Source organism: Egretta garzetta, unplaced genomic scaffold, assembly GCF_000687185.1.
Source record: "Egretta garzetta isolate BGI_Z169 unplaced genomic scaffold, ASM68718v1 scaffold108, whole genome shotgun sequence".
Taxonomy (NCBI): Eukaryota; Metazoa; Chordata; class Aves; order Pelecaniformes; family Ardeidae; genus Egretta; species Egretta garzetta.
Window position 1 is genome coordinate 7,492,828 of NW_009260614.1, and position 23,182 is coordinate 7,516,009.

A 23,182-nucleotide genomic window follows, 5' to 3' on the forward strand; every position below is an offset into this window, starting at 1 on the left:
GCATCCTGTTATGGGAGGCATAGCCTAATCACATCATCATGCTCTTGGTAGAAGCTAAATGCGTTGAACTCAGTCTTAAGGGTCTTTTCCAACCTAAATGATTGTGTCATTCTAGTGTCCCTCTACCTGGCAGATAGCTGTAAAGCAGTTGTCCTGTTAAGTAGATGGGATAGTTGGGGCTTAGTCTCATTCATTAATGGTCTTGTTTTCTCTCTGGGATTCCCACCAGTTCTAGAAGCTGGAAGGCAAATGGTGAATGAACTGAAGCACTGTGTGGTAGGACTAAACCCATGATTCCTGGATGTCTCATACTAGGCTCTCAATTAGTGTATATTTAACTTTTTCATCTTGTATTTTTCTAATATGTCACAAGCAATCATAATGTGGTTAGGTAATGAAAGGATTATAACCTTCCTTAAGTAGTTCAAGCTTTTGCTTCCACTTGAGCATAGGAAGGCTATATTTAGTAATAATTTTTTTAACCTCATGTTTAGAAGTCCTTTTCAGAAGGCTTAAACTATAAATATTAATTTATATTTTGTGTGTTACTTTTCAGTGTAAATAGCTGCTTGGCATGGGTGGATATGGTTGCTCTGGTTATCCTCAGGATGACTTTTTTGTTACTTCTCCAAGCACCTAATTTTTCTTTTGGTGGTTTCCTCTTGGAACTCTGACTTGCTTCCCTAATAACAGTACTCTACATCTACTTCTCCACATCTATTCAGATCTGGATTTTATTTTTTTGTTAATTACCGCATTACACCAAGTTCCAGTTGACAAATCAGTGGAATGTTCTGTAATTCTTCAGTTTATTCTTACTGTGCCGAAAGCCAAGCTTATGTTTGCTTATGCTTTTCTCAGTATTCACCGCCTTTTCTGAAGCATTGAAGAACATGCGTTCCTGTAGGATTGTACTGATAACTACTATCAACTGTGAAAAACATCTTTGCTGCTAATGCTAAATCCTTTTTGTCTCTCAAAAAAAAAAAACCAAAAAAAACCCCAACCAAACAAAAAAAACCAAAAACACCCCAAACAAAGAAAAACCCCAAACACCCCCCCCAACCCCAAACCAGCTATCTTTAAAGACTTTTTTTGGTTTTTTTGGGCCCCCTTGTCAAATGTATTTAAAACAACATCAGATACTTCTTGTGAGTACATACTCATTGATTCGTTTGGAACAGTCCAGTATAAAAGTGAGGAATAACTGTGTATGAAAGGAGAAGCTATCACTAGCATACAACTTCTGTTGAGTGGTTTGAAAGATGCTTTAGGTATGAGAGTAATTGTCTGACCTTTTCCTCCTAGAAATGGTTGAATCAATGAAGAAGGTGGCTGGAATGGATGTGGAGTTGACAGTGGAAGAAAGAAACCTGCTTTCTGTTGCATATAAAAACGTGATTGGAGCCAGAAGAGCTTCCTGGAGAATAATCAGCAGCATTGAACAGAAAGAAGAAAACAAAGGTGGAGAAGATAAATTAAAAATGATTCGGGAATATCGGCAAATGGTAAGATGTAGTTGGTGTTGTGGCATAATGCCATTTAGTTAAGGTCCAGTTTGTTACCTTTGCCATAAAAACTGCCCTGGTGTTCTAGATTGCCTGCAGTGTGGTGTAATGAGGTGACAGTCTTGAAAGGATGATATTTGTTCCTTGTCTGGAGAATAAATATACTAGGTGAAGGGGAAAGGCTGGGTGTGTTTGTGTAAACACTCAAAAGGGCAGAATGGGAGGGCTTTTCCTTCAGTGCATCTGCATACCTGCGAAGTATTTGAATGGTGCTGGCACTTTGTTCCTTCCGTACTTAATGAAGTGTGAGGCTGCATGTGCTCAGGAGGCCTTACTCTTTCGACTTAGCTCAAGGAACGTTTTTTCAGAAAATGAGCCATCTCAAGGGAGGTGTTTGGCTGTTAAGCATCTACTAATAAAAGCTCCTTTGGCTCTTGGTCCTATTGCAGTACTTTGTCCTACAGAGTTCAAATTATTAATGCTGTTGGTTGAAGTGTGAATGGGGAGGGATCTTCAGTGTTGTTCTTGGCATAAAGACAGGCAGTGTAAGCCAAATGGCCACTTTCTTTGACTTCTTTATCTTGTCTTTTATCCCTGTGATAGTTGCATTTCATGTACATTGGCCTTGTTTTGTTACTTTTTCCCCCAGATGAAAACTTGGCAGGAGTTGCTGTAAACGAAGAGCTTAGTAGTTGGGTGACAGTGAGAAACAGCTGGTTAGTTAGTCTTGTACAATTGAACTGGCAGGCTATTATTAGCTCAGACAGCTATGCCTGTGTTGAAATGAGTGCTGAGATACTAGATGCTGTCAGAGAAGCCATACTTCTTAAGATACAGATTTTTAATTTTTTTTTTGGTCCCTAAGCTGGTCAGTTACAGTGATAGCAGTTAAAGCAATCAATTTGAGATAAAGCACTTCATGTTCTGGGGAATGTTAAGATGTCATGGTCATCCCAACTGTGAAACTTGCATGTGTAATAACCTCTAGGGCCTTGCTATTTTCTCTCTCTTGAGAGGGGGAGAAATTGATGCACATAACTTCATGCTGAGTCTAGCCAGTCTGTGCAACTTTACCTAAAATGGAGAACTTGGAGCGAGCTTTGACTTTCATCGGTAAGGGCTCGTGAAACCTTCAGCTATTACAGCGAGTTGTTCCCCCTCCTCCCCTCTTTAAATGATGGTTTAGCGCGGAGCAGGCATGCTCCCGTACTGTTTAAATCCCACGCATATCTGCAGAGACTTAATCTCCATTATTTGAGGACAAGTGCCTCCACATGGTTCAGATCTTCACTTCCAGAGAAACAGTGGAGTCTATTATATCACCTGGCACTGATTCATGTACCACCAATGGAAATGTTGGCTTGGAAATCTTTTCTCAGGAATGGCTCTGGAGTACTTTCTGTTGACTCATAGGGTTTCCGTTGCTTCATGGAATTGTTAAAGTTGTGAGTTTCTGACATGCCGGTGGGATGAGGCTCTGCCAGTTACATACAGTCCCAAATACCATTTCTTGATGGGTGTCTAAAATCTTTCTAACAGAACATATAAGACAATAGCTGTCTGATGATTGTTTAACTTTGTCTTACACTGTGTACTTCCAGTTCTTTTTGCATAATGTTTTGTGAGCCGTTACTATCTTCTGCCAAGGATCCTTTAATCATGAAAAGACTCTTGTTTTTGAAAGGACTGTAAAAAAGGCATCGTTCTGCATCTCTCTTTGTAAAGAGAGCAAGTACCATGCAGAACAGGCTGGTGTGCAAGACCTAAATCTATGTAGTCCTTGAGGTATCTATCTATCAAGAGAGGAGAGGCCACATGAAGTGCAGTGCCATGCCAACAGTATCTTCAGCTGTTAAATCCTTGAAGGGAATAGCTATCACAGTTGCTTTAGGTGGAAGAGTGCTGTGGAGACAGTAATGTAGTTCTGTACTGGAGAAAGACCACAAGTGTCTACTTGACTCCAGCCTGAGTTTTCCAAGAGGCTTCTATGTATTGTCTGTAGCTGAAGACCAAGCCCCATTGGCAGCTGCTGGGAGGCTTACTGTGAGTTAGCATCTGCTATAACAAGAGTGTTAATGGGTTTGGCAACATGGCACGGGAGCAATAAGGGCCTGAAGAACATCTTGCAAAGGTTTGGATGATGCTTCTCATTGTCACTGCTGGAACACTAGCACAGCTGCCCTGTTGTCATGCTCGGTGCTTTTCTGAACAGATAAGGTCCAGCACAGACTCATCAGAGTTCTCGTTATGCTACCCTGTCAACAAATAACCATAGCAGTTTAAAAAAAAGTTCGGTGTTGTTGGGAAATCCTTTGCAGGCTTGAAAGGCTCTGTAGAAGAAAAAAACCACTAAAACACACTGCCTGACAGGCTAAGTTCAAAGCACTGGGGAGTGGGAGAGAACCAGCATCCCTAGAAAAACGCATTTCTTGCCTACCACCAGGTGTGACCTTGCTCAGCTGTAGAGTGCTGCTCGAGTTGAAATGAAAGGTGTAGTTTGTATGAAAGTAATTAATTCTATGGTTTTGATCTACATCAGTATTTATTATAATTTAGCACATGGGTCTTAAAAATGTTTGGAGTTTGTTGAGCTGGGGCATGACTCCAGGGACAATGGTAGTGTCAGAGTAGGGCCAGGCTGGTTTTCTGAGGCATGTAGTAGGCAACACTGAGAGATGATGGAAGATGCCAGGCTGTGCCTTTACCAAAGCCACTCAAGATAAATGTAGTAAAACACATACATAGCCATGGGGGAAAAATGCCACTTACTTCCTTTGTAGACAGGCTGCTTTTCTGGGTCCTGTGGCCATTTGGACACTCGGAAGTGGAGCCCCTGGCTTTTTCATCTGACTGCATCTCTGTAGATGAGAACACACTGAAGCTTGCGTTCTTCATCCCTGAGAGGATGAAGTGGTGTATGTCTGCACGTAATGTGGTTTGCTTCCTTGTGGTAAAACCAAATCCCTTCCCCAATAGCATAGGACAAGTATTCACCACCTTCTTACTGATCTGTATTTGTGGTATATGAGAACGTGTGTTTCTAGTGCTCTGACTTACAGCTGGGGTTGTGTTCTTGGGCAGCTGCATCGCTCTTCCCCTCTTAGAAAGGTTAGGCTATGAATTGGCGCAAGTGTGGGTGGGGGGTCTGTTTGTTTTGGCCTGGGTGGGAGGGATGTAGGTTACAGGCTTTAGCAACTGTTTCCTACTGTTCTAGTTTCATGTTGCATCTCAGTTGTGAGGTGCAGCTGTTTTGGCAGCTACATATTAGAACAGGTCAAAGAAGGAGTACAGGCTACCCTTCCCCTGGTTGCTTCTAATAAGTTTCCTTATTTAGATGACCAGGTGGTTTACAAGCTTTTGTATCTGCAGAGGTAAGAACATGGTCTGGAAGCTAAGCCAGCGTTACCACTAAAATAAAGAGAGGCAGGGTGGACTGGGGGGGCTTTTACCACCCCCACTGGGGTGAGCAGTCTTGCCTTGCTGGTCAGAGCCTGTAGTACCATATGTCATATTTGGAGCTGGAATGGTGATAGACCCTAAACCTGCCTTTTCTGAACAGGCTTAGTACAGGCTCTTGTGCTGGTTCGCCGCTTTGCAGAGCTTGGTGAGCCACTCTGTCTAGAACAGATCCTTTTCGTAAAAGAGCTTTTAGGGTTTTGTTCTGGGGTTTTGTTGTATTGTTCTTAATCAACTTGATTTGTATGAAATCTTTTTAAACTAAGCTTGGTCAGGACATTTACATTGCCCTGGATGGCAGCCAATCTCTGATAACTTGTGTGACTGATCCTTTAAGCGAAGCTGAAAAAAGTCTGTCTGAGATGAAATAGAAGTTTGTACGTGTATGGTTATTTAACAAAAGAGGATTAGAAACTGATTTAATTCTTTGCAGTTTTGCTGAAGATCTCTCTGCAAAAGAAGTCATTGAAAAAGAGGATCAAGAGGAAAGAAGTTTGCAGGAACTGACTGCTGGCCAAAGGTTTTATAGCTTTTGTAGCCCAAGAATATATGAAGTAGATTCTTCTCAAGTGACCATATTTCAGCAACTTCCTTAAGCATTTGTCCTGTAACTTTAAGTATAGAATCTAACTCTTCCTCTGAATGTTAGGGCATTCTGACATTGTTTGTATATGAAATTTGCAGTAGATTAATTTCTCTAACGGAACTTCTGCAAATCTGTTAAGTCATTTTGTGCAAATTAGTATGTGTGTGTATGTGCCAGTGTAACATTTATTTTGGATCTGTAACTTCAGCAGCTTTTGAGGATAGATGTTGTGGTTACAAACCCTAATAGTGTGGGAGCTGTATGGTGCTAAAAATACTACATGGCAAGAAAAATGCTTAAAGAAAGAAGGAGAGAAAACTGCATGGGTGGGAGGATAGGAAGGAATAGTGGACTGAGTGGGGCGGCTGCTCTTGTGATCCAAAACATGCAGGTACTGGTAGTTTCTTGTAACTAATGTTTGCTTGAAAACCTCTACTTTATAGTACATGAGTAGTTTGAGCCAGAGTTGTCTTCAGCTGTAGCTATGAAAGTTACTGTGAAATCATGAAAGAGCAGCAATAGGTTACTGCCTGCACTTAACCACCCACTCTTACTGTGAATGACATGGGGTGCTCACAGCGAGTCTGGTTTTGGCAATGTTGATGTCAAAAGACAGTTTTTAGCTTTTTTTGGATATGATTAGTTTCTTTGCTTTCAGGTGTGAAACTTTCTGGTAAAACCTAACCCCATAGACCTTGCTTTATGTTCTGAATTAGAAAAAATGAAGGTCATGTGACCATGTTTTCAACTTTGGCTATTAAAATCAAATATCTGTTTTTAAATAAGACTTTATATATTGTTTTTCTTTGGCCACAGATGTCACTGTTAGTGTTGATGATTTCTCTTTTTTTTTCCTCTAAGTTTTGCTGTGCTTTGCTTTTTTTGCCTGCTTCTGAAGTTTGTATCTTGTGGAATTTGTTTTCTTCTCGTATCTGATCTTTTTGATTGTGTAGCACATCTTTATTCTGTTCTGATGCTCCATGATTTTTGTCTTAAGGCTCTTTTGGGAGGCAAAGCTCTAACAGGTAGTTACTAGAAACTTGTTCTGAAGATGCCATTTAACTCTGGGGTGGAATGGATTTGTATTAATTACCTTCAAACTGACCCCTTCACCATTGCCTCTTTTAGGGTAGCCTTCCAGGATCAAAAATTTAAGGAATTAGGAGTTGTGCAAGCCTTGCAGTAAGGAATTATCCTGAGACAGACTTAATGCAACTGTCTAGCAAGATGTTTTCCAGGGAATTTATAATTCCATTATTCAGTTATGCATTTCATCATACATCAGTCCTTGCCTCTTTTGTGTGCCAACTAATAACACAGAACTGTTACGCTTAACGCACCTGTGGAGCAGCTGAATTTGTTGTTGTTTTTCTTCTGTCCTCTCCCTCCTTGGATTTTTATAATGTTGCCTGTTTGATAATTTGGATATTTTTGAAATAGCTTTTAGCCTTATGTGCTAACCTGGCTTTTTGTTTTTGTTTTTTACAGGTTGAGACTGAACTGAAGTTAATCTGTTGTGACATTCTGGATGTACTGGACAAACACCTCATTCCAGCAGCTAACACTGGCGAGTCCAAGGTTTTCTATTACAAAATGTAAGTATCTTCTTGAGAGGCAAGGACCTCTTATGTATCTGAGCTAGAGATAGAAATAAAGTAGCTATACATGTCTTCTGCCCACTCCACCACAGTAGCCTCTTCTAGAAAGAGGGCAGCTCAGTCACATTTAACCAATGTCCCTTTTTGGCTACCGTTGAGGTGTTGGTGTCCTGATCATGTAGTTTTGGACAATGATGTTGTTTGGAGTAAGGTCATGAGAGCTTAACGTAAGCTGTTGTTACAGCTCTTAGATGTAAGAAGTAACCATTTTCTTTAATTGAGCTAATAATGTAGAGGCCCCATGCCTGATTCAGTGTTTTCTTGCATGAGCTGTACACTCCTCATAAAGAGAAGAAAATTAGGTGGACAAGTAACTGTCATGTAGTGCCAACTTCAAAATTGCATTATCAAGTGAAACTTGGTCTTGGAGTATGTTCCTGTAGTCACTAGTTTGATGCATATTTTGTACTTCTGAAGTATAGTTTAAATCTTGATCGGTGTTTTCCCCTCTAGTTGAATTATCTGTGTCCTTCAGATCAAAAACTTGTCTAGTTTGAGATGCAGTTATACAGAGAAATGGTTGGGTAATACTATGATTTTGTGTACTAGTGCAAGAAAGTAGATAAACCCAAACTGGTTTTCCTGCCTCATGGTTTAAAATTCACTGAAGTACTAATGCACTGTTGTCTAGACAGTAATTCAGCAGCAGTGTCCTTAGTGTGTGAATATATAAACATCAGGTTTGGAACTGTTTACCTGTAAACTGTTTATTTAGTGGCTGGTGGGGAAATAAGGACTGCTGACTTCTTACTGTATGTTCTGTTTCGGTTTTCAGGAAGGGGGACTACCATAGGTATCTGGCTGAGTTTGCCACAGGGAATGACAGGAAGGAGGCTGCAGAGAATAGCTTGGTGGCTTATAAAGCTGCTAGTGATATTGCAATGACAGAACTCCCACCAACACATCCTATCCGCTTAGGACTTGCGCTCAACTTCTCTGTATTCTACTATGAAATTCTTAATTCTCCTGATCGTGCCTGCAGGTAGGTAGTGACTGGGAAGATGGAGAAAACTTCTGTGAAGACCAAACGAGCCAGAAGTGCTTGCTACTTGGGTAACTGCTTTTCGTCAACAGAAACTCTGGGCTGGCTTTTTTCCTGCTAGTAGTTGATGATTTGCTCTGTTTAAGGTCAATTCATCAGAAAGCTTTTCAACTTTCCCATTACCTCCTGAGTCCAGACCCATTTATCTGGGAGTAGATAATGTATGAGAAGCAGAACAGTGATAACCTTGGATTGACTGACTAATGGCAGTTTAACAGCTTGCCATGTTAGCTCTGCATGTCTTTATGCTGCAAAAAGCATGAGGTGATTTAAATTCCCTCTTTTGCTCTTGGCTATTGTACAAGGTAAGAGGGGTTGTCTTAATTTCTGTGAACTGTTTACATATATGTGAACTGAGCATGTATAGAATGACAGTAGCTCATCTATCTGTAGGGGTTCAGCTCATATGAGCATAAAAGTGAGGAATGAAGCAAATTACCATTTGTCTCCTATTCCTGTCATCGCAGGTTATGTAATATACTTTCTTTTAAGCTTTTAGCAGACTTCGATCAGTTGTACCTCAAGGTGTAGAAATGTTTAATAAAACTAATATTCTTGAGTAAAAAGATACTGTTCTTGAGCACTCAAAGTAACTGGCGTTGAAGATGGGAGGTATTTGGATGAACATAGAAACACTGGCTAAATAATACAAACTTTGTTACAGAAGCTATGGATGTCATGTAGCCAAATTTAGAAGATGGGTGTTTTGAGGCACAGGTTTGACTTCTGTTTAGCAATATGTGTTAAATCTGACTTATTCTGTGCTCATAGGTTGGCAAAAGCAGCTTTCGATGATGCTATTGCAGAACTGGATACACTGAGTGAAGAAAGCTATAAGGACTCTACACTTATCATGCAGTTGTTACGTGATAATCTGACACTATGGACTTCAGACATGCAGGGTGATGGTAAGTAAACTGCTCTAAATGCTGCTGTCCCCATGTCTTTGCCCAGAAAACAGAACATGGAAATCTAGATTGGTTTGGTGTTTTACTTCTGTCTTTCCTAGTAATGGACTTTCCTGAACTTCTGTCCTTTCTAAACACTGGATAGGTTGATAGGGGTGACACCAGCTTTTTTGAGAAGCTTTTCAGCTCTCACTTGAAGGAAGGAGGTGTGGAATTAGTAGGGTGGTTTGGTTTTTTTGTCCCCACCTGGCTGTTTAGGTGTCTGTAATTATTTTAAAGGCAGTGACTTTGTTTAATTCAGCTTTTCTTTCTTACGGCTTGTCATGTTCATCTATGGTTGTCATTCCAACCAGATGTGAATTTCCAGTGCAGGAGGGAGTATTGCAAATGATCTAGTTCACTTTTTTTTCCCCCCCAAGGTCACCCAATATATTTGTTGGCATTTTAGTGGAAGATTTACTGCCATCATACTAATCACTTCACCTTACAGCACTAATCATATTTTTTACTCTTCTCATAAAGAATTGAGTATGAAGAAAAGAGGAAAAAGGAAAAAAGGGATTTTGTAAAATACTTTGTTACCAGAAAAAAAAAAAAATGTTGGGGAAATCTAATTTGCTATTTGAGATGTTTGAAGTACTTTCTTTAATACCCCCAGATATGCTAGGTTGTGACTCCTGAAGTGGGCTATTGCCAGAGCAAATACTGAATATATCCCCTGGCAGTACCAGGGGGTGGGACATTGATTGCTTCTGTTTACTAACATCTGATTGTTATTTACATTTTTAAAAGTGGTTTTTGGCATACCAAATGGAGTTTTTCCTCTTACACTTCTGCATACAATGCCAAGTATAAATTTACTCGTTTAGGTTTTATTGAGCTATGCCTTCTGTTTTGCTGAGTATTGGTAGTGATTATTTCTCTGTCTGCAAAAATCATGCCCTGGAGAGACAAGTGGAAAGAGCTGACTTTCTTTACTCTTAACTTTGGTGGTGGGAATTCAGTCTTGTTTAAAGTATGTTAGCTCTGTTAGCACAGAGGTTTGAAACAACATTGCTGCTTAACTTCAGATAAATAAATGTCTTAATTTTTTTTTGTAAGTTGTTACTTGAAGAACCATGATAGCTGTACAGCATTACTTTGGAGTACTTTATTGGTGTGTCTATTTGAAAGCAGTTGTAGAATCTCTTTTTACTGACTGCCTGTTTTTGTGTAGGATGGATGGGTTTGTTTTAAAGAGGTATTATTACTTGATAGCTTCTCTCTCTTTGCACAGATCATGAGCACTGAACGTTGCAGGTCACGTTTTACCCCTGTTCCTTTGGGCTTTTGACAGAACTGGGAAAACTGAATATGCAGGGACTTGGCTCCTAGGTTACCCTACATCCTAGTGCTTAAGTCTCTTGCAAGGGACCACAACCTCGCTTTCGAAGATGTAAGATTATCTAATGGTGCTGAAGCATATGTATGTTAGCTGGATGGATCTGTACAGACTCCGCTCTAAATACTGCGGGTACTGCTAGATGCCTTCCTTGCCATGGTTAGGCATTGGAAAAAGGAATTTGTTCCCAGTTCCCACAATGAAGACATGAGCTTTTGTTTTACTTTTTTTGATGGAGCCAAATGTCCTAGACCTCTGTGGGAACACAGAGGAAGCCATTTCGGTGAAGTAACAAGGCTGGATTGCTGCTGCGAGATAGTAGCATTAGAACATCTTCCAAAAGCTGTCTTTATTTGCATGTGAGCTGACTAACGTGTCTCATGTAGCTCGTATATCATAGAAGTTCAACAAGATTATTTACAGAGGCTCTTTATATTTCTTTTTGCATAATCTAGATTCAAATTTCTTGTTTCATATTTAGCTCCATAGCACTTACTAGATATTTTTGTTCTTCCTGAACTATTTCAGTTATCCTAGTTACTGTTTATGATGCATGCCAGAAAGGTAATGATTACAAAATTCAAAATACTGCAGAACTACTTAAAATGGTGGTGCAGTTCTTCAGGTCCACAACAAATACGATGTTTATGCATGATGTTTAGACATGGGTGTAAAGTTTTCTCATTTCCTCATACAGTGCTAATGCGCTGACTGAGTGCCCTTAAAACTGTTGCTTCCAGAACACTGTACTTCCAACACGGGTAGGGCCTTTGAAGGTTGGTAAAAGTTAATAGTGGCACTGAGAGAGAGCATCCCATTACCAGTTCCCTGAGGGGCGGGGGAGGCTCGAAAAAGGCTTGTTCTCTTGCATTAAGCTTCTTTCCATCTCATTTACTGTATCTTTTAACCATGTCATAGGCGAGCTGTTTGGTTTATTTTCACGCTTGTAATGTCGTCTTCATATGATTCCTGTTTTCCCCTTCTTTCCTGCTGTATAGATTCCTAAAGGAAAGTCCAACTGTTCATTTCCTAAAAACTCTACTTTGTAAGTCTTCGTCATGGCTTAATGAACTTTTCAGTGTCTCTAAAATTTCGTCCGAGCACTAATCGTGCTTGCCTCTGTCACTCTCTTGCTGCTGATAAACTGCTTGTATCTTTGACTCCATTCCAGGGCTAAGCAATGTTCTACCAGTTTGTGACCTGTTGCCCCTACCCAGATCCAATGCGCTTGACTAAGATCCAAAGTAACTGACATGTTTGGGAATTGAGCTGCATACCTGGATGGATATTAAGAATATTTGGGCATGAAAAGTACTTTCACAGTTGCCTGTTACAGGAGTATTTGCTTAACTGCGTTGGCTAGAGCATGCTCAGATCTTCTTTTAATCATCATCCTGGGTTAGGGCCTCTCCCTTCCCTTCCCAAATGATCTGCTACATAATTTTAATTGTAAATTTTATTGTTCTTGAATGTGAGATGTTGAGTGTTCCTAGGCCACCTCTTCCAAAATCTGCCCTGTATTGTACCCAGTGATAATTCTGAATCTGGGCATGCTCTGGGCAGGTATTCTGATTATATGCTGACAGTCATTAGTCTCTTTTGATAGGATTTTATGGCAAATGAATTTTTTTGAATGGGTAGGTTTTGTTTATTGCCCTTAGAGTACCATCACACATGGTTAAGGATAATTGTAAAGAAAACATTTTTCAGTTTCTCTTACCAATTAACTTAATCGCGCATGTGTTGTGGCACTAGCTGAAGTGCATTAAACTTTTTCCTGTTGCAGTGGAGCTCGGGCAGAGATGTGTGGAAGGTGTTGCATGCATCTCCCCTAGGGGCGGCTGCAGCGTCACCAAACACTACAGGGGACTGTGGATAGGCTTCCATTTCACCGCATGCCGCAGCCTGGTTGCATAGGTCCAAAGTGGCGGTTTTTCAAGATAAATTAATTTCTACGGAATGTTTTCATTTAATAACCTCAAGCCTAGGGTTTCTTGTCAAGTTGGGCTTGAAGTAGGGATGGCTTTTTCATGCTAGTTTTGGTACTTTAATGATACATGCTAGCAGGGTTGTTTTATAAAATTGACTGCAGTACTTTGCTATTGAGACTTGAGTGGACTGGGGCAGAAGAAGTTTGATTTCTAAAAACTCTTTTGTCCCACTTCTGTAGCTAGTGAACAGATGTCCTTAGCGCGCTCTGGAGTAGAGATGAGGTTTTGGGGAAGGTACGTTCTGATCTAAGGATGTTGATCTACAGTCCCTCTGATAACTTTAGGCTGTTCATCTCTTGATCAACAGGACTGGTCACATGCACGGTCTCAGTTTTCAGAACGGGGGTTTGTTGTTTGTCCTCACGACAGAGCAGTCTTCCAGTAGCCTGTGCTACAGTTCCGTATGAAATGTGACGGGGTGATTATAGGGCTTAATTTCCATGGAAACGCTTCACTCCAGAACTGGCTGTATTGCGAGTGTGTGTGTGTCGTTTAGGCAAGCGTGTGAGTGAGCGTGTGTACTTGCATGAAACTATTAATCTCTAGGTGCTTGTTAAGACATTCTGCAGGCCTCATTTTTAAGAGTTAACATCTCCCTTTCTTTTAAACCCTTCCACAGGTGAAGAACAGAATAAAGAAGCGCTGCAGGATGTGGAAGATGAAAACCAGTGAGACACAAAGGCCAACAAGAGAACCCATCTCTGACCACCCTTTCCCCTTCCCCACAAAAACCCTCAGTGTCACTCTGAGAACCACCAAATCTGACTTTTACATTGGGTCTCAGAATTTAGGTTCCTGCCCTGTTGGGTTTCTTTATTTTTATTTTTTTTACACAGTTTAAAAGTTCTTAAAGGCAAGAGTGAATTTCTGTGGATTTTACTGGTGCCAGCTTTTAGGTTCTTTAAGACACTAACAGGACTGCGTAAAGGCTCTTTCAGCATTACTGTATTGTCTCCTGCCAGATGTGGCGAGGTTGCCATTAGAGTGGATGTTACACCTGAAGGCCGTTAGACTCCTAGGGGAGAGATCTGTTATGGCAAGGTAGTGTGCATGTGGTGGCATTTTTCTTTTTTATAACTGTTAAAACTGAATTTTATACCAATGTTTAAACTTAATTGGGTGTTTCGCTTGAAGTTACAGGTTGCATTGGGACATATATTGTAGTGGTTTTACTGTATAAAAACAAAAAGTTTCCCAACTGCTGAAATGTTGCTGAAAATCATGGTGCTGGTAACAGTTCAACAATCCGTGGCTGCTCATTCTTGCCTATTCTTTACTTTTCCTCAAAGCAGGTTAGCATTGAAGGTGGCATTGATAAGCCTGCATGCGTGTTCAATATTTTTTCTTTTTCCCTCCCCTTTCCCCATCTCCCTTCGCTCGCTCAACCTCTTTTGTTCAGTATGTGTAACTTGAAGCTAATTTGTACTACTGGATATCTGACTGGAGCCACAGATACAGAATCTGTATTGTTCTTACTGAAACACAGCATGGAATTAACATTAAACTTAAATAAAACAAACCTAAATTAAAAATGCCAAATATTACTATGACTTTCTTTCATATTTTAGTTATTTTGGCGAGAATAACTTTCCTTTGTTGCTTGCAATAGGAGCATTTGGAGGGGGAGAGAGAGAAAGAGAAGTAACAGCATTGTTCTTCAGCCATGAGATAAAGTGAGATCCCAGTCCTGTGCGTAAGTAGCGTAGCCGTGAGGCAGCCCCCTGGGAGAGGGCCCCGCTTTGCAGCAGGAGGCGGCAGCAGCTCTTCAGACGGTTGGTTCAGTCTTGCCCTTCCCCGGACGCACCAGAAGCCACGATCTGGTTGGTGCGTTCCTCTCGCTTGCCCTTGCGGCACTGCTCACCTGCTCCAGTGAGGTGGGTAGGGTGCAGGGAAACGGGAATACTGCCGTGAATGAGGAAACACACTGGTACCCTCCCTCTCAGAAACGAAGAAACGTGATGGAACAGTTTCTACAACAAAGACAAGGTGTAGGGTGGGGTTTTTTGTAAAAATTTATTGAGCGTAGTCTGGAAGAGGTTACATAATAGCGTATACAGCATTGTATAGCATATACACTCTAGCATATACAGGGTACAGTGTATATGTACTACAGTGTATACAGCATTCCAGGCCTGGGGCAGTGTTTGGTAACTGCATCGTGTCAGAAACCAAAAAGTAGGAGACCGAGCTGATCGTATGGGGGTGGCGACATGTTTGGTTCCATCTCATCTGGGGCTTTACTGTGATGGGTGTTGGTGCTGCGCCAGGGTGGAGGTGGAAGGTGAAGGATCTCTAAGGCAAGTTGGGTGCAAAATGCACGGTCTGAGGTCTGGGACGTGGAAGCTGGAGCTGTGAGTTGCAGTCAGCAGGTATTTGACACGTAGCTGTCCCCCTTGGAGCCAGTGGGGTTCTTTGTTAAATGAAGGTGCTCAGTATTAACCTCTGTGCTGCAGTCCCAGACCGGTTAGCATTCAAAACGCGTTTTCCTTCTAGCGCTGGGTTAAACTGGAGGGACACAGCTTGCTTGGGAAGATGCTTCCATGCAAAGGAGCTGCCAGCAGTGCTGAACCAGCCCCCTCTTCCTCTTTAAGGCAGTACTGAGAGGCGTTGAGAGAAACATTGTGGAAACTCAAACTTCCAGTTATGGCTAAAAACAAGAGGAAAAGCAACTTTTCCTGAAGGCGCTGCTCTGAGCCTGAGGAGCACAGGGCAGTGGTGACTCCCGGGCGGGTACGAGGTGGGAGGGGAAGCTCCTGTGCGCATCCTCTGGCCAAGCAGTACGGGTTTCATTTCCAGCCTGGAGCGGCAGAGAGAAGTGGTGGCCTCTGCAGTTTGACATTTTGTTTGGATGTGAAAAAGTTCCTATGGTATAAAAATAACAGCACAGAGCTGGGACAGTGACTTAAAAAAGAAAAAAGTACTGAGGCTCTGGATCGGTGAAGAAGCTACGTGATGGGTTTCTCAGGTTAATACCTTACAATCATAAACTAAACCCAACAAAATTTCCAAATCTAAAAACATAAACATTTCCACATCAACTCCATTTCCTGTAGTGCATCGCTCATACGCGGCTATAAAGTATTTACAGGGTTTTACTCATTTACACAATATGGCTTTAATATATCGTAACACAAAGCATCAAAACATCTCGGAGCAAAATTCTTCATAAAACATTCTTTCTGAATATAAAGTTTGGCATTTCCTGGCTTGGGCTGACGAAGCAGCAGTTACTTGTTCTCTGATTGCGCTTTTTGATGATGGCAAGCACAAATTTTGGTCGTTTCCATCAGGGCTTAAACTCTCTAACAGAGTCGGAGCTGCCTCTCCCTCAAAGCCCAGCTGATTTGCGTTTCATGAGCCATGGTTTCACAGGCGTTGCGTTGGACCCATGCGTTTGCCACCAAGGTAAGGAAGAGAAGGCCTTTCTTCTGGAACTTTCGTATTAAGACAAGAAAGCAGGATGCATGGTGTGGTTTTTCTGAAAGTGCAGGTCTTTGGTAACAATAAACAAAACGAGCAAAGCAAGGAAGGGGGGGATTTTGCTGGCAACGCTGTCCAGCCAATTCTATAGGGTGGAGCTGGAGGGAGGGGAAGGTCCTGTCGTGGTGGCATGTTTTATCATCGAGAATTCAAACGCGGAGCAACCTGCGGGAGAAGGACAAAGCTAGAACGTGTGTTTAAAACAAAGATGCTGCAACAGTTTTCGCTCCCAAACCTCGCCAAGGAGGGGCGTGTAGAGTTCAGCTGTTAGCCACAGCCTGCAAAGGTCGCTCCGCTCTGAAGCGGCCCGGTCTGCAGGGAGCAAAGCGATACTGGCACCGAGTGCGTCAGAGGAGCGCGCTGCGCCCTTACACCCCTGTGCCCGTGGTTCTACTGAGACCTCCTCCAGGGCAGCAGTGCAAGGTGGCTTGGCTTTGCTGAGGAAAAATGTTCCTAGGGAGGGTTTGAAACGGCTGTGAAAAAACTCACGGGCTGTGTTTCTTCACAGTCTAAGTCATTACTTGGTTTGCTGTTACCAAGAGCAAATCCTGGTTTGGGCCTGATCCTCATTCCTGCATCCTTATGCTAATTTAATCTTTTACACACCTACAGGCGTGTAAAGGGGAGCCTTTGGCAGTGCCCCAGTTGTGGCTTTTCAGAGGACGGGCTGGTCAGTGAAGAGCCAAGGGGCAGCACTGATGGCTGCTGTGAGGCGGCTCAGCCTGCAGCAGGATGGGGAGCGTGCTCTGGGCTCTGATGCCGGCAGGGGGTGAGCGCAGTACAAATGTGTTCTGGATTTAGTGCTGAGCAACCTTTAATCTGACAGTGCCTAAATGAGGTGCGTGGCTACACCTGATGAGCAGGAAGACTACAAACAATCTTGAGAAGGGAAGAGGATTTTTGCTTCCTGTGTTTTTAAAGGTCTTTCTAAAATTTGATGTGCTACAGAATACAGCTTTAAAGCCTGAATCTTGGGGAGAAAAAAAAACCCCAACCACCCTGTGACTGATAGGAGGAGCCCTTGATGAGTTTGGGTAAGCCTGGCGGTCTCTGGAGACTGCAGGAGGAGAAGCTCCCACCGGGGAAAGGGCTGGTGGAGTGGGGCAGTGTGGTCAGCAAGGAAGCGATGGGGCACGCGTCCATCTGCTGCAAACAGGGTTTAGTGCCAAAATCTGGGTTTGGCTCCGCTGTAAGGCCCCACCATTTCGTAGCAGCCTCGGCCTGTACTCACCACTGTTAGATGGCCGTTCTTGGCTTTGGCTATGAGCAGTTCTGATCCCGATACGAAGTCGATTATCCCTTCCTTGCCTTGCCCAACTGTAAATTTTATGCTGTGAAGAGAAAGGGGTAAGAACAGAGTTGATGATGAGCACTTGTGACCTCTCCACAAGCTCTGTTTTACCCTTTCCCTGTGTAAGTAAGTGGCTGCTCATGCTGTGAAAGAAAGGGGTAAGAACAGAGTTGATGATGAGCACTTGTGACCTCTCCACAAGCTCTGTTTTTCCCTTTCCCTGTGTAAGTAAGTGGCTGCTCTGTATTGGTGCTCAGCTGTGCCAGAGCTGCTTGTTCAAGGAAACAGAGCCTTAGCTAAGCTGTACGAGGTACGTTTTGATGTCGTATAGGTGCGTTTCTGTAGCCCTTCAATGCTGAAGCAGAGCTCTCTGCAGAACCAACACAAGAAAACCATGGCAGCTCCTGAGAGGGGTTTGGCTTCACTCACCTGCCCTGGTTGATGTTGACATTATTGACTTTGTCTGCCTGCATGGCGGTTTTTGTTAGTGTCTCGATCACGTGGTCGCTTTGAAGTACAACATCTCCCTGGGAGGGAAGAGAGAGAGCGTGGTTTATGACTTGTGGCTTTACAGTGTCAGTGTGCCAAAATGGTCATGAACAGGGACAGGAGTGTCCCCTTAGGTCAGGGTGGAAAACGCTTCTCCAAGTCACCCAGGCTTGGTGGCAATCTCTGGGGCTCTGCTGGGGGGTCAGGCTGCACCCATGGCAGTTAATTAATTTACAAGGTAGCAGTAACGGGGGGGCAAGGGACAGCACCAGCCCTGTTGGTGAACAGGTCATGGCAAACCCCATCCATGAGCGCAAGCAAAATGCTACTGAGCTGGCACAAAGTTACATACATGGCGCCATGTGTGCCCTCCTCCCTCCCCAGCTGGAGCGTCTCCTCTTTGTGCCTTTAAAACATTTTCTAGAGGTGGTTGGAGAAATGATGGATGAGTCCCACTACCTTCTGTTTGTTATCCTCGCAGTGCACGTGCAGCACAAACAAGTTATCGCTCAGGCTGCTGACGGAGATGCCTGCAATAGAGAACGGCCATTTGACACCCAACGCAACTCTACCGGGATTCTCGCGCGCGTTTCAGAACCTCTCCCAGGAACGCAGCAACTGCTCTTCCCGCACCAAGAAACCCGACAGCTGAGAAGCTGCATGGCAGCACCGCGGTAACGTGCCAGCAGAGACACAGAAGGTGACAGAAGGGGCTGCAAGGTGACAGACAATCAGCTGAAACTGTGCTCTTCACGATGGAAAAGAAACTTTGAGATGCCTCTCTCCATCAGAAGAAGGAAGAATACATTTGCAAACTGTCGTGGCCCTCAGGACTTGAAAATGAGCTGCTTTGGCCAACTAAGGGACCTGTGACCAAAACTTTACTTTTCAGCCCCCACAGGACAGAGACTTCACTCGAGCCCAGTGGGTGAGTGGTGCAATTACTGCAGTAGGAGGAAGCAGACGGACAACTGGAACAATGTGGTCACTGTTACCTGCCCCCCACTGCCGCACGTGGCGAGAGGGGCCAGAGCTGTGCTGGGAGCCTGGCTCCAGAAAGTTCTCAGCGCTGTGAATTCCTTGCTTGCCCCGCGGCGAGGCTTGGGGCCAGGCTGACCCCATGCCCGCCTGCTGGTGTCCTGCTCCTCAGAGCCAGTCCCGGGCTGCTGCAGGTTCTCGTTAAGCTGCTCTGTGGCCGACTCGGGCTCTGAACTCAGCATTTCTACTCCTCCAGCAAGGGGCTCAGCCTCTGCCACGAGCTGCTGGTGTTTGCTAAATGAAAGAAATGCTCTCCCTGGGGTAGGCTGAGGAGCACTGTGCTGTGTTTCTTCATAGTTTATTTTTGGACTTTGTTTAATATCTTGATACAATCTGGATTAGCTATTTAAATTGACCCTAGCAGAGATAAACGTACATCTATGCTGTAATAGCGTCTTATGGGAGTCACAGAACCCCAAATTAGTGTTGCCCTTGGAAACCACATCAAAGGCTGACAGTTACCAATGCAGGAGATGGTTGCATCAGGCTAACAGCAAAATGATTAGCACCACAATTGCCTGTGAAGAGGAAGTGCAGCAGAGCTGGAGCCGAGGCTGTGAAGCAAGAGGCATCAGCCAAAGCCAAGCAATGACTACGATGCACCAGACACAGCAGCTGCCTCTGTCTGACAAGAGTTCCCCCCTCCAAAAGTATCAAGTCTGTGTCAAATATTCAGAGGGGTGAAGGCTGGAGCAGCATCCCAAGCCGCTGCTGTGTAACAATGGCGCAACTCCCCTGGGGTAGAGATGCACAATTGGGAAATGGCTTAGGAAGGGGCTCGGGGAGATGAATTGAGTAATTTTTGTGACATTTTATGGCATTTAATTTTAAAAAAATTCCGTTTCAAGATATTACAGACTTAAAATGCTTGTCAGTACCACATAATTACATTCTTGTCCAGGACAAAGACAAATGGGTTACTTCATTATTGCTTAACTGTAGCCAAGGTGACATCTGGCTTCAGTCAAGTGAGCCAAACCCCGTTTATGTTCCCCTTCTCACCTGTCAGATTGGCGTAGTCGATTCGTTGTTTGATTTTGGATTCTTCGACTATGACGACTGCGTTCTGGGTAAGAAGCAGCTGCCGTGCTCTTGCTTTGTATCCTTTCCGGTCATACTTGATCACAGGAACTGCATACTGAAATAAGTGTTAACAGTGCTAAAAATGCAACTTGTTCAATGGTCAGCGACCCTCCCTCCAGCCTAGAGAGCCTGTGGGAGGTACTGGCCAGTGGTTGGTAAACTGGGACAGGAGACAGAGCTTCTGTGTCCCATCCTCAGTTCTGGCACAGACTTCCTTGCTGAGTTCTGGACCCTAACCTGATGACTACAGCTGTCTGGCTGTGGGCTTGAAAAAGCCAGCTTTAGCTTCAGTCTGTGTAAGCTGCTTCATCGCTCCTTTCCTCTCCAGCCATGCCAGCTGCAACCCCTTCAATTCTTAACTGATACAAACTTGCCCAAATCTCAAAATCCTATTTCTCAGCTGTCAGCTGTTCCCACAGGCTATCTCCTAAGGTGTTACAAGCTTAGTGTAAGGTAAAAGCCTTGCTGCATTTTCTTCAGGAATCTAATCATCCGATATTCTGCTGAGGAATTCCAGAAGCTTGACAAGTATTAGGGCACATATCTCACCTTAATTGCTTCACTTTCTAAAGCCTGAAGGACTTTAGCATTTATCTCTTCGTTACCTGTATTAAAACCAAAGAGGTGGGGTCAGAAAGAGAAATTTCTAGCAAGAGTAGATTAATCCTCCCCTTCTTCCTGTGAAGCTTCACAACACCTACTCACCGAGTCGAGTGTTGATGAAGAGCCTAGGAACACTCTGAGGGTAGTTGTCTTTTTTACCCTTGAAAATCTCACTGGCAATCACTTTTTGTTCCAACTGCAAGGACAAAAGATGGATTCTTGTTTAGTATAAAAGGTCTCCTTAAATAAAAAGGTAACTTTGTCTTGAGAGAGATGTTCTCTTTTTGGTTTTTTAGCAGTTAGCATCTAGTTCTGACTTCCCGAATCATACAAGTCACAAAATTACACAAAATATTCCCTACATCCCTTATATTTTTAACAGCCACCCAATCTTTAGGGTAGAAAAGAAATTTCCTTTTTTTTTTTTTTTCCCCCTTTCATCGCAAAAGCACGCATCGTATTTCTGGTTTGAATTTATCTGGACATGGCATCTGGTCTCTGGATTTTGCTAATGCCCATGTTTAAAAAGTCTTGGAATCCTCTCCCAGCAGTGATTCCTTTAACCTCTTCCTCCCTCAGCTTAAACAGTTTGTTCTCCTGCTCTACCCCCACACGGCTTTTTTCCATGTTTCAATTTATTTTTTCCCCTCCCTGAAGCCTCTCAGCTAGTCAGCACCTTCACCTGAAGTACTGACAAGAAGTTATGTCCTTATTAGCACCCTGTAACACATCCGTTACAGCTCTGGGGTCTGCTCAGTATTCCCTACCTTACCCTCTGACAAGTAACGGTGCAACTCTGTTGGCTGCCATCTTGCCCCCGGAGTTCCTGTTTCAGTGATTTGTCACCCCAAACCTTTGGTCCCTTTCAGGGCAGCGGCATTCTAGGATACAGTCGCCCCACACTGTACACGTGACCTGTGCTCCTAGCTCCTAACTTGTGCTCCTTCCAAGTAAGAAGGAAACCGGTGGGTGAGCAAACAGGAACTCCCCTTCGCTTTTCTGAGGGCAAACGCACCCTGGGGCTGCTACTGCACAGAACAAAGCACCAGAGATGATTTACAGGTGAAGTGTGGGTAAGGGACACTCAGCAGGTCTCGTTTGCTGGGGAAAAGAAAGTGTTCTGCTGAGTTTCTACCTCCAGCTGGGTAAGGGCTGGTACTAATCCTGTGTCCTTAATCACAGGCTCAGCTGCTAACTAATCCACAGAGCTTCCTCACACCTGCCTAACCCCCTGCAGGCCTTCAAAGCAGGACCATATACTGCAACAAAGAAAAGCTTAATGGCGAGGATCCTCTCCTCACAGTCACATCTAAACTCGTTAAGGTATACGCTTCACTGAGCTTTTTTTAATATAAAAAAACCTCCCCTCCCTCTGCCTTTCCATGACTAAGATGAATCAAGTTTCAGTATTGTTTTTATTCTTTTTAGCTAGAACAGCAGCTGTAACTGTTCATGTAACTTCCCTGTTTCGAAAATGACCACTTTTGCATCTGCAAAATTCCTGCTCTCTCTATACTAGGAGCAGAATAATGCGGCTTCTTACACTTTTATCTTCCACGGGAAGAATAACAGGGCCCTTCACTATAGAAGTTTAAATAATATGTATTGAAATAGGTATATAATGGTTTTTCTTTTCTTTTATGCACATTCTGGTCTTTCGGGGGTTTGTGTCTAAGCTAAAAAAACCCCTGTGGGCCTGTCCACCAACCACCCAAGAATTCAGCCATTCAGGAGCGCCTCCCTCTCTAGCAGCACCCTTGTCCTTCCCCTCCAGCTGCTCCCCTCCTTCATTTCCGACAATAAATAAAAGCTGAGACCTCCCGTCCTGTTCTGGGGAACATCAGCGTAGTTTGTGAAATAAATAAGGCGAAGTTGCCCGGTACCTGCTGCTTCCACTCGGGGCTGATTCTCTTGCAGTAGGTCCAGACCATGTTCTGCATGCACAGCTGCCGCAGGAGTTGCGAGGCCTGGAGAGGAAATCGCACAAGAAGTGAGAATAGTCAAAATTGCTGACAAACCAAACAGTGAAGACAGATCAGAAGCAACTGCAGAAAACACAGTGCTGAATTAAAACACTGCTTCATTCCTGAGGGTTGTTTTTAAAATTAATAATAGGATGTTTATTTTCCACCTTTCTAAGAGAGTTTGCCCCACACCATTCTCCAGCTGCTTTAGACTGGAGAATGAAAAGCGGGAGCATCCCCTTGACACCGCCGTGCCTTTCCTTGCTCCCGGCTGTACCTGCACTCCACACAAGCAAGGGCCTTCAGCTAAGGGAAGTCAACAGCAAGTTTCCGCAATATTTTGTTTTCATGGGATAAAAACCCAATTCTGCCAGATGCAGAATAGCAACAGCAATAGAGGAAGTTCAATACGTTCTGCACAGGCACCCAGTGTCATCGCAGCCGATGTAACTGTCCAGAGGGAGCTTAACGTGTTCAGAGAAAAAGGGAAGAAAATTTCAGAAACAGATGAGAAAACTGGTAGAAAATGGTGTTGCAACAGCACCACACTCTCGAGAACTGTCACTACTACAGCTCTAATTACAGCTATGCTATAATTATACCCATGTGATGACATGCGGATTGAATCCTGCTAGCAGAGATGCTAATGTGACGTGGATCTTGAGCCAGAACCTGGCTCATTCATGCTCTGGTAGCAGGGGCTT

The 23,182-nt window shown here is 43.4% G+C and overlaps 2 protein-coding genes and 1 long non-coding RNA gene across 4 annotated transcripts in view; 2 read left to right on the forward strand and 1 right to left on the reverse strand.

Moving 5' to 3' along the window:
* The first annotated feature begins 1,275 nt into the window (after window positions 1–1,275).
* Window positions 1,276–13,457, forward strand: YWHAE (tyrosine 3-monooxygenase/tryptophan 5-monooxygenase activation protein epsilon). The gene is made up of 5 exons (XM_009645149.2): window positions 1,276–1,508; window positions 7,039–7,145; window positions 7,984–8,190; window positions 9,022–9,158; window positions 13,150–13,457. Exons 1-5 carry the CDS (start codon window positions 1,311–1,313, stop codon window positions 13,200–13,202), a joined length of 702 nt encoding a protein of 233 aa, XP_009643444.1. The 5' UTR covers window positions 1,276–1,310; the 3' UTR covers window positions 13,203–13,457.
* A 774-nt stretch (window positions 13,458–14,231) lies between these two features.
* Window positions 14,232–23,182, reverse strand: part of MYO1C (myosin IC) — a 45,177-nt gene continuing 36,226 nt past the window's right edge. Inside the window, exons 25-32 of one of the 2 annotated variants that reach the window (XM_035900468.1) lie at window positions 22,398–22,481; window positions 20,617–20,710; window positions 20,461–20,516; window positions 19,831–19,966; window positions 18,250–18,320; window positions 17,731–17,828; window positions 17,242–17,341; window positions 14,232–16,175 (exon numbers count right to left, since the gene is read on the reverse strand). In XM_035900468.1, the coding sequence (XP_035756361.1) occupies window positions 16,149–16,175; window positions 17,242–17,341; window positions 17,731–17,828; window positions 18,250–18,320; window positions 19,831–19,966; window positions 20,461–20,516; window positions 20,617–20,710; window positions 22,398–22,481 (666 nt within the window). In that variant the 3' untranslated portion in view covers window positions 14,232–16,148. The remainder of the gene's footprint in view (window positions 16,176–17,241; window positions 17,342–17,730; window positions 17,829–18,249; window positions 18,321–19,830; window positions 19,967–20,460; window positions 20,517–20,616; window positions 20,711–22,397; window positions 22,482–23,182) is intronic. The other variant, XM_009645151.2, reaches the window with a different exon arrangement.
* On the forward strand, window positions 21,390–22,509 carry LOC118452905. The gene is made up of 3 exons (XR_004842786.1): window positions 21,390–21,576; window positions 21,697–21,837; window positions 22,432–22,509. It is a non-coding gene; the product is annotated as an uncharacterized LOC118452905 (long non-coding RNA).

Excerpts from the sequence above, each read along its gene's own strand:
- YWHAE (XM_009645149.2), top strand. The coding sequence starts at position 1,311 with ATGGTTGAATCAATGAAGAAGGTGGCTGGAATGGATGTGGAGTTGACA. Across the intron at positions 8,191-9,021 it reads TCTCCTGATCGTGCCTGCAG|GTTGGCAAAAGCAGCTTTCG; the intron begins GTAGGTAGTGAC and ends CTGTGCTCATAG. Across the intron at positions 9,159-13,149 it reads TTCAGACATGCAGGGTGATG|GTGAAGAACAGAATAAAGAA; the intron begins GTAAGTAAACTG and ends ACCCTTCCACAG.